At 38.9% G+C, this 11,649-nt stretch overlaps 1 protein-coding gene across 1 annotated transcript in view; it reads right to left on the reverse strand.

Moving 5' to 3' along the window:
• DAZL (deleted in azoospermia-like) overlaps positions 1 to 8,358 on the reverse strand; it is a gene marked incomplete at its 5' end in the record, with an annotated part of 12,903 nt that extends 4,545 nt beyond the window's left edge. The window contains 7 exons of the mRNA XM_009867032.1: positions 150 to 200; positions 1,002 to 1,079; positions 2,464 to 2,597; positions 2,942 to 3,008; positions 6,416 to 6,467; positions 7,872 to 7,963; positions 8,224 to 8,358. Of these exons, the coding sequence (XP_009865334.1) occupies positions 150 to 200; positions 1,002 to 1,079; positions 2,464 to 2,597; positions 2,942 to 3,008; positions 6,416 to 6,467; positions 7,872 to 7,963; positions 8,224 to 8,358 (609 nt within the window). The remainder of the gene's footprint in view (positions 1 to 149; positions 201 to 1,001; positions 1,080 to 2,463; positions 2,598 to 2,941; positions 3,009 to 6,415; positions 6,468 to 7,871; positions 7,964 to 8,223) is intronic.
• Positions 8,359 to 11,649: the final 3,291 nt, after the last annotated feature.

The raw sequence follows: 11,649 nt of genomic DNA on the forward strand, positions 1-11,649 counted from the left end.
CCACCTACTCTGTCAGCAGCTACAGATTTGTAGAGACCAGATTACATACAGATCCAGTCAACAATTATTTTTCTCTAAAGTATCAAGGCATCAAAACAGTGTGCTAATTAAAAAGACAAAGTGCCAGAAGTTTAATTTTGTAGACTTACCGGAGGCATAACATAATTTCTTTGCTCCCCAGCATGCCATTGTGGTTGAACCTTAAACAAGAATTGGACAAGAATCAGCTTTGATTTATTTGCTTCCAACACAGGCAAGTATCAGCTTTTTAAGAGCTACCCATTTATGATATGTTACATCAGGATTTTTCATTAAGCAAGGTAGCTTTGCCATGTGTACCTTATGTAGTGTTTAGTACAGGGTCATCCTTGCCACAAATTTAACTACCTGTTCTCATTCCAAATTTTAAAAAAGTAAGACTTCTAATGATTAAGAAAATTAGAGGAATCACAGCAGCCACAGTGAAAACATGTTAAGCTTCTAGTTACTTTCAGTTTCTAAACTATTTCCTGTTACTGAAACAAAACTAGACTTACCCACATATTTCACTTCCAAGTTCAAAAATCACTAGCAGCTAAGTGCCTTCCCAGACAGTTTTAGAACTCGGAACATCCCACGTTCACACAGTCTGGTAAGACTTGATGACTGTTAAAAGCAACTAACATCAACTACTTGCACTATAGCATGTACAAATGCAAAGCTCCTTCCCACTGGGAATACTACTGATCCACATACTTTTTGCTGATTTGGAAATTGTTTTATCATAGCATATTAAAAAAAAAAAATTAAAAGATCAAACTTAGAAGCGTGCCAAGTTACCCAACCATTTTCACTCCATTAGAATAAAAATATCACTAATTTTGGTTTTACTTTTCATTTCTCAGAAGCAGGAGCTGAAGGGAAATAGAATTCACAGAAACAGAGAAAGATCAGACTCCAGTTAACACTGTTCATTCCATTCAAGTTTTGTCAGGTATCAAACTGCCCCTAGAATTACATACCTGGTAGTTGAAGGCTGGCTGATAGGCTACAGGAACTTGCTGTTGTATCAATACAGCTGGTGAACTGTATGGGTACGTCTGCAAATAAAGCTTTTTTCAAATGCCAGTTTGAAGCAAGGTAAAAATACGATACTTGCAAAGGTATCTATAAAGCTAGGAGCACATTTCAAGATGTCACATCGTTACTTCAACTCCTGCTCCAGGCTAACTTTTTAAAAGCAACTCTTAGAGGCTTCCTATGGTACTTCAGCACTTGCAAACACTAAAAGGTCTTTAGAAAGTGGGATTCCAAAGTGTAATACATATCTAAAAATCCCACACCTGCTTGTAGCTGATCTTTTAAGTCATTTGAGGAGCACAATTCATCCCATAAACTTTCTAAAGCAGACCTGAAACAGACCAAATACCATGAAATAACAGACTACAGCCTGAAGATCAGTTTCTTGGAGTCAAAGGCAAGCTAAGTCTTACAAGTCACACGATTTCCCAGCACTTCTTCTGTACAAGTATTCTGACACAACACTAACTTGAGAGCTTCTCAGCTTCTTCAGAGAATACTTAGAGGCACATTCCAGCATTTAAAAACAATTAGATCCTCCTATCTCAATCCCACAATAAACTTAGAAAATCAGCAAAGTACTATTGCCAAGCTCTCTGCCTTGAAAAAGTGCTTCTGCAAGTCACTGCAGTTTGCTCATCTTCACTTGCTTGTGAAAATATACAAAGAGAATCAGTTTGTAATTAATACTGCCCTGACATACAAGGTTAATACAGGGAAGAGTCAATAAACTGGAAAGCCTTCCATTCATGGCACAGTACCCCTAACAAGGCCAGAAGTACTCTACCTATGCCTCAGTAAGAACATTTATCTGAAATACCAGTAAAGAGATGTCCTGTAGGGACACTGTACTGGTCACAGCTGTTAAGAGGAGATGCTGTAACACAGCGTTCTTACAAAGATACCAGAGCAATTCAGAAAACAAAAATTTATTTGGCTGGGGGCAGGGGGAAGTATCACAGTCAACTTTCTGGTTCCAGATTAAAAAGAGTATTTTCAAAGTTTGTGGTTTATTCTGAGGCAGGGCAGCAGTACATTAAATTAAATCCAGATGCATTTGATTTGTGAAGCAGGTCTCTGACAAGTTAAAAGATCACACAAAAACTGTTATACAATTAAATCAGCTCCATCTTTAAGAGTTTTCTCATTTCCAAAATGAAAAAAAAAAATCTCCCTGTCTTGGTTTACAATGAGATCGCATCACTGAACACATTTTTCAAGGTTGCTGTCTTTCTTCTACAGTGGTTTGAAATTTGGTGCTTCTCATCAGGGAAGGTAATACAAAAATCAAGCAGGTAAGATAAGATGGGAATCTCAATACATACTCCTGAGGTTGTATGTGCTTGCACCTTCAAAAATATTTGATTCAAAACTAAATGCATAAATAGCCTTACCCGAACATACCTGAACATACTGTGTCACTGGGCTCATTACAGCTGGAGGCTGCATGTATGGCTCTGTATTTTGATTACTCCATACACTATGGAACTGTGGTGGAGGAGGATTGAAGACTATAGGTCTGGGATGCACATAAGAACCTTGTTTTAAAGAAATACCAAGTATTAAGACCATATTCACATGTATTTCATTGTATTCACATGTATTTCATGTATTCATGCAAGCTCAAAAAAACCTTAAATGTTTAGACTTTTAAATTTAACTCAATATTAACTGTATGGTACTATGCTATCAATCTGAGTTTTATTATCAAAACCATGCATCACACAAGTTGTGAGGTCATAAAATTCAAAACTTAAGTTTAACTGTAATACACAGATACCACAATAACATCCTTGCAAATACTTTTAAATGTATATTTAGGAAAAAAATGTATTTGTAATATATACTTGTGATATGAACAAATTTGTTTATAGATACTTACACAGGTTTTGTTGCTTTCTAATTGCTGGCCCCAGTTTCAGCTTTTTGCCATGGAAGTTGATTTGTGACTGAAAGGCAAGGTTATTCTGTGAGCTAGCGAATCAGTGGGATGTCTGGTTTTTCAAGAGACCATACTCTGCTTCTACACCACAGTATCACTGACTTGCAGAGAGGCTCAAGAGCCTCCACTCTCTCACCTCAACACTTATGCCTTTTAACCTTCGATTTTCCTGCACTGCTCTTGGCAGACCTAACTGCCTACTCACCGACTCTCCAAGCCTATTGTGCATCACTTGCCCTAACAGCAACATGCACTACTAGCAGTTTGCAACTATGTATAGTGACTGTCAGACTCCTGGTTTAATACAAACTACTCTTCCCTCAGCAAGGGTATTAATGCAGTGACCATAGTCTAGTTCCTTTGAAGTCCTATTTATTACATTGCCAGCTACCTTCCTTCTCACAAACTTCCTAACAAGCTTCACATCACCTGTCAGAAGCTCTCTATCTTATATTAAAGGAAGTGGGAGGCTGCCAAAGCACTGCTGGTTTATCTGCAAGGTACCGCATTCACTCCAGAGAAATTCTCACACACATTCCTTCAGAATATCCAAACATGCTGGTATTTCACAACCTTTTTGACCAAAGTATCTATGTAGCACACAACCATCAAGAAAGAGTAGAACTTTAATACAGCTCATGTGTTCCTCAAATACTCAAACTAGTGAATGCAAACATCCTGAAGGACTTGTGAAACAGAGCTGGAAGCACTCCTCAGTAGTCAGCAAATGCCTGAGCCACGGGCAACTTCTCATTCTGCAAGTTCTGCCCAAATGCTAGTTCACACTCAAGGCAGGATTTCAGACTTTCAATTTGCCAGCACAGTATCTGGTGCTGTAACAAAAGCATAGGCAGAATTTCAAGCACCCTTTCTCCCTGCAGGAGTTGAATTCTGCATTCTTCAGTGAAACGGCTAATTTGAAAACTAAAAGAACATTCACCGATTAATTTTGATGCTGAAATGGCACCACAGCATCCTTACACTTCAAGGTCCATTTGGACTGACTGTCTAAGTAGGCCTGCAAGATTTTGTTCTCTACAGAATACAGTTTATGCCTAGGATACAGAATGCTGCTTCAGCACATGGATTTAAGCAGATTAATGTTTATTCAGGAACTTCCCCACACAGAACTCCCAAAGGAGAATTCACCTTTGGGTCTGATCTCATTCTCTGCCAAGATGGCAAGAAGAAACACATTGCCTGCCTAATGAAGATGTGCACAGCACACAGGACACTATCTAAAAATAGGTGCTCTGTTACAGTTAAGAAGGCTACATTTAGGTGTACAAATGCTTTACATATCAGAAGTGAAATATTTTTAGTTTACCCCAAATTAACAGAAATTTAGTACCAAGCACTAAAAATTAGTATCAGATGCAGATACACAGACTATCAAGATTCTCTCTAAAGACTTGTCTACTTAAGAAAATAGACAGTTTGCAACTTTTCCTCCTACTTCTGCTAAAGAATGTGCTTCAAACAGATAACAGCAACTTCATTGTTGATAGTAAAATTAAGTAAAAAACCCAGAAAGTTATATAAAACCAGCTTATCTGATCATCTTATACTAACAGAATTAGAATCAAGACAGCCAGGGGTTATTAAAAAGTTAAATGTCCTGCTAGCTTCACAGGTGTTTTTTATAATAGATCCTGCTATCCTGCTGTGCCCAGAACAATGCAACCAGCTTTTCCACCTGAGCACCAGGAGCTCTTGAAAGACAGGCCTCCCTCTCAAAACAAGGCATCTTCCTATTCTGCACGGCAGGGTGCACTTACATAGGCAATCAGACCAAAATCAGAAGAAAAACTCCTGTAAGTCACACAAAGCTACAGAGCTAGGCAGGTACAAACACAGGCATCAAGGGATTCTAACCTCGGAGAGGCTCCATCTCATTCATTTACGTAGAACACGGCGACCACTCAGCACAGATAATGTTCGAGACAGTTCAGCAAGGCAATCGCTGCTTATGACTCAAGCTCTTTCTTTCCCTTTTTACATCCCTTCCAGAAGCCAACAGCTTCATAAAGACAGTTTCTATCTGGACATGACTCTTTCCAACAAGGCAATAATTTGTACTGCCTTGCACAACTGAAACTTACACTGAAAAGAAAATCAACCATGTATCTCTGGGTCTTCCAAGACTTCTGGTATACAAAGTCACATCAGTGAATACTACATTAATAGAGATACACTGAGGGCTTTAAGTTTTGAAGAAATGCACACAGAAAATCAGCAACGTGCACGGCTCAAACGACAGTGCTACTCAAGAGATCTCCAGAGAGATCGTTGCCTCAGAGCAAGCAGTCCATACTGATTTAGTGCAGCAAATGTAACCCACTGTAAAAAAAAAAATCTCTTGCTCAACGCAGTTGTATTTTTGTTAATATACCATGAGTGTTAAACAGTAGCAAGCTTCTGAATTCTCTGGTAAGAATCAAGAATCTCCTGCTGGAGTTTCACTGCTCTCCACTTTGCCCATGTATGTTCTCCTCCCCCTTAAGGAACTGGACAGCCAAAAAACACACCTGAACATATCACACAACACTAAATTTGTGCCTGGCACATTTAACCAGATTTGTCTTTCAGATCTACTTCCCCATCCAACAGCTTCAGAAGCAAATGGGAGACTATTCATCCTCCAAAGACATGGGAGTTTTGAGGCACACTTCAGAGACAGAAGTATTTCAAACACGTTGTTTTCACAGGAATTGCACTCATTTTTGGGAGAAAGTGGGAAAACCAAAAGCTTCGTCGGCAGCTTGTGACCTGCGTAAGTCTATCACAACCAAGTGACAGATCTGGTTGTAAGCATCAAGATGTAGAGTTCCTCCAGCACTGAACTCAAAGCAGACGGGCTGTAACAGTTCTACCCCTTCATCTCCCATGTGAACTACAGAAAAATCATACGGCATGTGAACAGTTACATTTTAGAGTCAAGGAGGCTAAAAGATACTGTCAGTCCAGGTAACATTCAAATGCACAAATACTGCCAGAGAGAAATACATACATCAACTGAGTAAAAAATCTCATGCTGTTGTCCCTGTTACTGTTATTCCTAACAACAATGCTGGCAGATCTGTCTGCCATAAGCACAAGTGTTCCGTGACAACCAAGCAACACAGGAAGCAAGCAGCCAAAAACACACGTGAGGCTTTCAAGCACATAAACAAGAACGACCAGAAATAGAATGACACGAGACACTCAAGCAAGGCTAAAACCACTTTTCTTCTTTCTTCAGTAAATACACAAAGATTCTACCACCAGTAGAGATTTTACCAAGTAATTTTTTGGGCAGCCATTAAGTTTCCTAGTCCTAATTTACTCTATATGGTACCTGACTTGGTTTCCCCTCAATATGCTTCCAGTCCTAATGTATCAACAATTTTCAGTTAATTTTGACTAAGAACTTACTTCTACTATTTTTTGAACATCCACGTTGTCCAGGAAAGATACAAATCCATACCTGAAAAGAAAAAAAAACTGATTATTCAATAATTGTTTTTTTTCATTTGTTTCTTAGATAAATTATTTTGCACAAGACCAGTTAACAGCATACGTGCTGGGGATGTTATATTGCATGCCAAAAGGATCGAGTACAACATTAGTTTATAATTCAGCATGAAAACCTATTTACTGCTAACTAACAGCATATACTATTGGACTAAATGAAAGAAACTGAATGCCAGATTCCAGAACAGTAAGAAATAGATATAAGGTCTATTCCGCCATTGCAAGTATCCAAAAATAGCAGTATTGCTGATATTACTAACTCAGAAAGTAAAAAAACCAAACAAACAAACAAAAAAAATCACACCAACAACAAATTTCTAAGTATTAAGGACTACATTATGATCAAATTTTATCTTTACTAAATAGGTCTGGATGAAAGCAGGCATTACAGGAACAGTGACACCAGGAGTGAAGTGATCCTTGAAGAGATTTTTCAATTTTATTTCACTGCCCCCCTTAGTTTATCTAGTCCATAAAATGGAGATAATTTCAGAGCATTACAGAACAGTTATGTCAGTTAATGGAGTACACCAATTCACTATCAATACTCAGAACACACACTGGTTAACTGCACATCAGATTTTACTATGAAGTGTACAAGGGGTACAAGGAAATAAAACAGATTTCCAGCTCACGCTTTACTACATATGCCTAGGAAAAAAACTTGACTTTTTAGGATCTGCTCATAAAGTCTTAGTAAAAGCTAGACTGGAAGGAACTTCCAGAGGGTAAACACCTTCTCAAAGCAGGTATAACTTCAACAGGTGACAGTCAACAGTGACTTCAACAGGTGACAGTCCCACACATCCGGATTTAAATATTCCACCACAATCCAGAATTTGTCTACATATCCAATGGGAATTTCCCTTGCTTCAACTTCATTCACTTAGTTTCACTCCCAACCCAAATGTGTCTGGTTGTTTTCTCTCTAACCTATCCCCAGGTGTCAGAAGAGCAGTCTCACTGTCCCGAATAAGCCATCTGCCCCTTCTCTTAACCTTCCTGAACTCTCTCTCCAAACTGCTGCTAACTACTCCAGTCATCAGAAGAGTCCTATAAAAAAATAAATACAAAACTGTCTGCATAAGCATCACACAAGTTTCGTTTCCACCAGTTAAGTAACAACGATTCTTTTCCCTGAACAGATTAAGACTGAAGTCAGAAAAATCAGGCTATTCTTTATAAGATTACACAGACTTTGGGGCAATCTAGATTTACAGGTTTCATAAAATTCATTCACCACAACAGAAAACTGCAGCTAGTGTTACGTGTGTTATTAAGCAGCTGCTCTTATCTATAACACAAGTAAGTCCAACATAAGCAGCAATTTAAAACGACCGCTTCATGTTCCACTCACCCTTTGGAAACACCAGTTCTGTCAGTGATTATTTTCACCTCTTTCACAGTACCATACCGTTCAAAGAAACTCCGAATTTCTGCTTCATTCATCTAAAAGAAATAAAGTCTTTAACTTCTTCAAACACATTCAACTGTTTAAACTGATTTAAAGCAGCCAAGATTTTTGTTTTTAACATTCATCTTTTAACAAGATAAAAGCTGAAGTTCACCTGTTCCAAAACTCTCTCATGACACAGCAATATCTTAAGATTGGTAAAGATACACATTAAAAAAAATAACCCAGGAGTTAAACTACCATTTCCTTCCCACTGAAGTGCTCTACATGTAACTTACGAAAAGTGTGTACATACCCTTATATCGATTCCACCAACAAACACCGTGTTTGGCATGATTTTTCCTTCTGGTAAAACATATCCTTGACTGGTTGACGACGAACGGCTATTATCCTCTGAGATACCTGCACACTGGGCCTCCACATTTGCAGACTGAAAAATTTAAACAGAAATATACACTTCAGTTAGATTATTATAGTGCATTTTAAGATACTATGATGCCTACATCTTCCTATAGATACAGCATGGGACAACTAATTTCAGTAGTACCTTCCCAAATCCTTAAAGGAAGTACTTGAAACAAATATAAAATTTACTGGAAAAAAAAATACATCTATTCTAAGCTTTAAAAATTTAAATCTAGATCTAACTTAGGCTACTTTAAGTAGCCCTGTCTGACTATATGGAGCTTCACGAACACTGTTGCTATTATCAGACACAGAAAGAATGTCAAAAGAATTCATTTCAGAACTTTACAAAATCCCTTTTAGATATAAACAACAGATTAAGTTCTTGAAAGATACCATTTACTGTAAATTGAATACCCAACCGAACAAATTCCATCATCTTCCTGATCAAAACCTTTAAATACCTGAGACATGTGTAAGCTTATAAACCGCCTTAGAGCACAAATAACAGACTTATACTACAGTTCACTCTAAGGGAAATCAGACCCTGATGGAACACTCACATTATTCATTTTCTCAGAAGAAAAAGATTTCACCAATTTAACTGCAACAGGAATGTGAACAACTACAAACTTTTTTTCTGAGTTATATGCATCTAAGTAGGCTCCTAAGCATGCACTGCACATACGGACAAAGAGCAAAGAATGTTAAAAAGATAGAGTCAACTACAGTCCTGACATGCTTTGGACATCCAGGCTTCAGATGCACCCTTTCAGTCCTAACACACTTTGTCACAACCTTTATTTAGGGATTCATTCAGTGCAGAGGAAGATACGATGCTCCCTAAACAAGCAGCAACTCAATATTTTGTTCAGAAGAACAGGTGACTTACAATTCCATTTGCTGTTACTGGTGGTAGCAAAGACACACAAGGTTTAAAGTATTTTCTAAAGGTATTTACAAGAACTAAAATACAACATATATACCATGGGCATTGCACACTCTAGCCCCTCTCACCATCTACTCTCCCAAAAGAACGGTTGTAGCTATGCGCCACGCTTTGCCTGACTAGTAAGAACATCAACTACTCTGACCAGTTCAGTATTACTCATCCCTCTACATTAATGTACTTTGAAATATTAATAATCTTTTCCTTACAAATCAACTTGCACGGCATTATCCCTATTTCAGACACTACAAACTATTATTTCATCAAAGTTATCCGGTACTTTGAAACATAATAATTTGTAATAGATGGCAACCAATTTTTCAATGCAACAATTTTCACGTGTAATGCATGCTGAAAGTACAGCTGTGACAGACAAGTACTCAGACCGGACACTCAGCAAGGGGATGAGAAAATTACAAGAATCAAATTATACACGTGGCATATGGTTTGCCCAGCAATTAAACAAAGCCAAACCCAGAGTTTAGCCCTCAAAATAAACCATTACTAAAAGCCAGGGAGGGTTTGCCCCATCTCTTTCCTTGTACTTCCTTTTGCACAAGTTGTAACACTTGTCAGTTCAAATTAAGCTGGTTCAACAAAATTGGCAGAAAGACTAACACAAAGTGAGCAGTTTTTCACCCAATTAGTATTCTGCTATTGTAGCGTCAGCTCACTGTGCTATCAGACAAGCACCAGATCCACCTCAGGATCAGTGGATGCAGAAGATGAAACGGAGATGGAGGAAGCTCAGAATGTGTCTTCTTCCAAGAAGCACTAAGCCATCAATTCAGGACATGAAGCTATACCTCAGACAGAATCTGGCTCCATCACACCAGATACTGTTACCTACACTCAATTTACTCAGCGACTACGCTTCCTATTGCAAATTTTCAACAGAAGTTCAAACCTTTCCCTGTACCCTCTAAGAACCCTCTCTACCCTGCAGCTAAGTTGGAGACTGCAATTTCCGCAGTAAAAAAGATTGTGTAATACAATCGTGTCTGCTGTAAACAAAGAGCAATTCTCTCCCTTCCTTCCGATTGTACCACAACAGCTCTTTACATCACTAGGTAAAGAAATCAATCCCACATTTCAAAGGAGAAAAATTTTGTAGTCATTTTCAGACACATCTACTTCTTCAGGATCCTCATGATCCAAGCTCATCCCGCAGTTACATAAGCATCCACACTAGTGTAAGAACATAACAAGAGCACAACTGAAGCGAGAGGTGAGGAAGAGACCGCTTTTTTTGGCTGCACCCCCAGCCAAAGGGCATTTGAACTGAAATCCAAGACTGAAATTCCACAGCAACCTTGAGCTGACCAAGCTGTCACCCTCTTACTTTCTGGATCTATTTCAGCGAACAGGCTGAAAGAGAGGCGTTCACTTCGCTGTGCAAATTCTCTGGCAACAGGAAACTGCTCACAGCAGAAGCACCCCACCAAGTGCCAGAACCAGCACAGGGAAGTGGGCAGGCACACAGCAAGTCAGAGATCGCCTTGCCTGCCATGGAAGCGCTGCATTGGTTTTTCACACTAGCAATGCAGAACATTATTTAATGCGTTTTCAACTTTCTTTTGGATCCATAATGTGTAAACGCATTATGTATCTAAGAAGATTCAAGAGGCTATTTAAGCGTTCTGACAATTGGTCCACATTAAAAAAAATGAGATCTGTTAATACAGTTATTTCTTAGAACTGCAAAAGGAGTTTTGCTGAAAAACGCACAGCAGTGAAAGTCCTGTAGTATGAAGACAGGAAGCAAAATGTCCTCTTTCAAAGTTACTTTTCAAGTCTTCAGCACTATAACTCCAACAAACTATTGCCCTATCTAGAATCAAGTTATTTTTAGCAGCGCAACACGTGCTTGTTATTTCACCATCTAATATATAATTATATAAACAATCCTGCTCCCCCATATTGTCTGTGCAAAGAACTCGCACTGATGCTGAACCAGAGTCCAAAGGCCAGGCCACCTCAAGATTCCAAAACCTGGAAAAATCCTTCAGTTGATTAATTTGCTTCTGTGTAATTACAGCATCAGACAAAGTGACCCAAGTCTTCAAAATCCCCACTTGCAGGGTTGACTCGTCCATCCATCTCACACAGTATCTTCAAAATCGATCTTCGAGATGTCAGGAAAGTTGGGGCTTACCGAAGTTAGCCGGGTTTGGGGTTTTTCCCCTGTCTCTCATCACAAGGTACACTTGATCAACTTGCTTCTCACACTACAAGCACAGAATTTAAATTGACGCCAGGAAACTGGACTGGTTTCAGTGCAAGTTCCTGACTCCTTAGGCTTCTCCCCGTGTTTCCCCGAGGGTGAGGGAACGCTCCTCTTTCCCCACACGCGTCCAACCCCCCGCC

This window comes from Apaloderma vittatum, unplaced genomic scaffold (assembly GCF_000703405.1).
Source record: "Apaloderma vittatum isolate BGI_N311 unplaced genomic scaffold, ASM70340v1 scaffold8093, whole genome shotgun sequence".
In the NCBI taxonomy this organism is placed as follows: Eukaryota; Metazoa; Chordata; class Aves; order Trogoniformes; family Trogonidae; genus Apaloderma; species Apaloderma vittatum.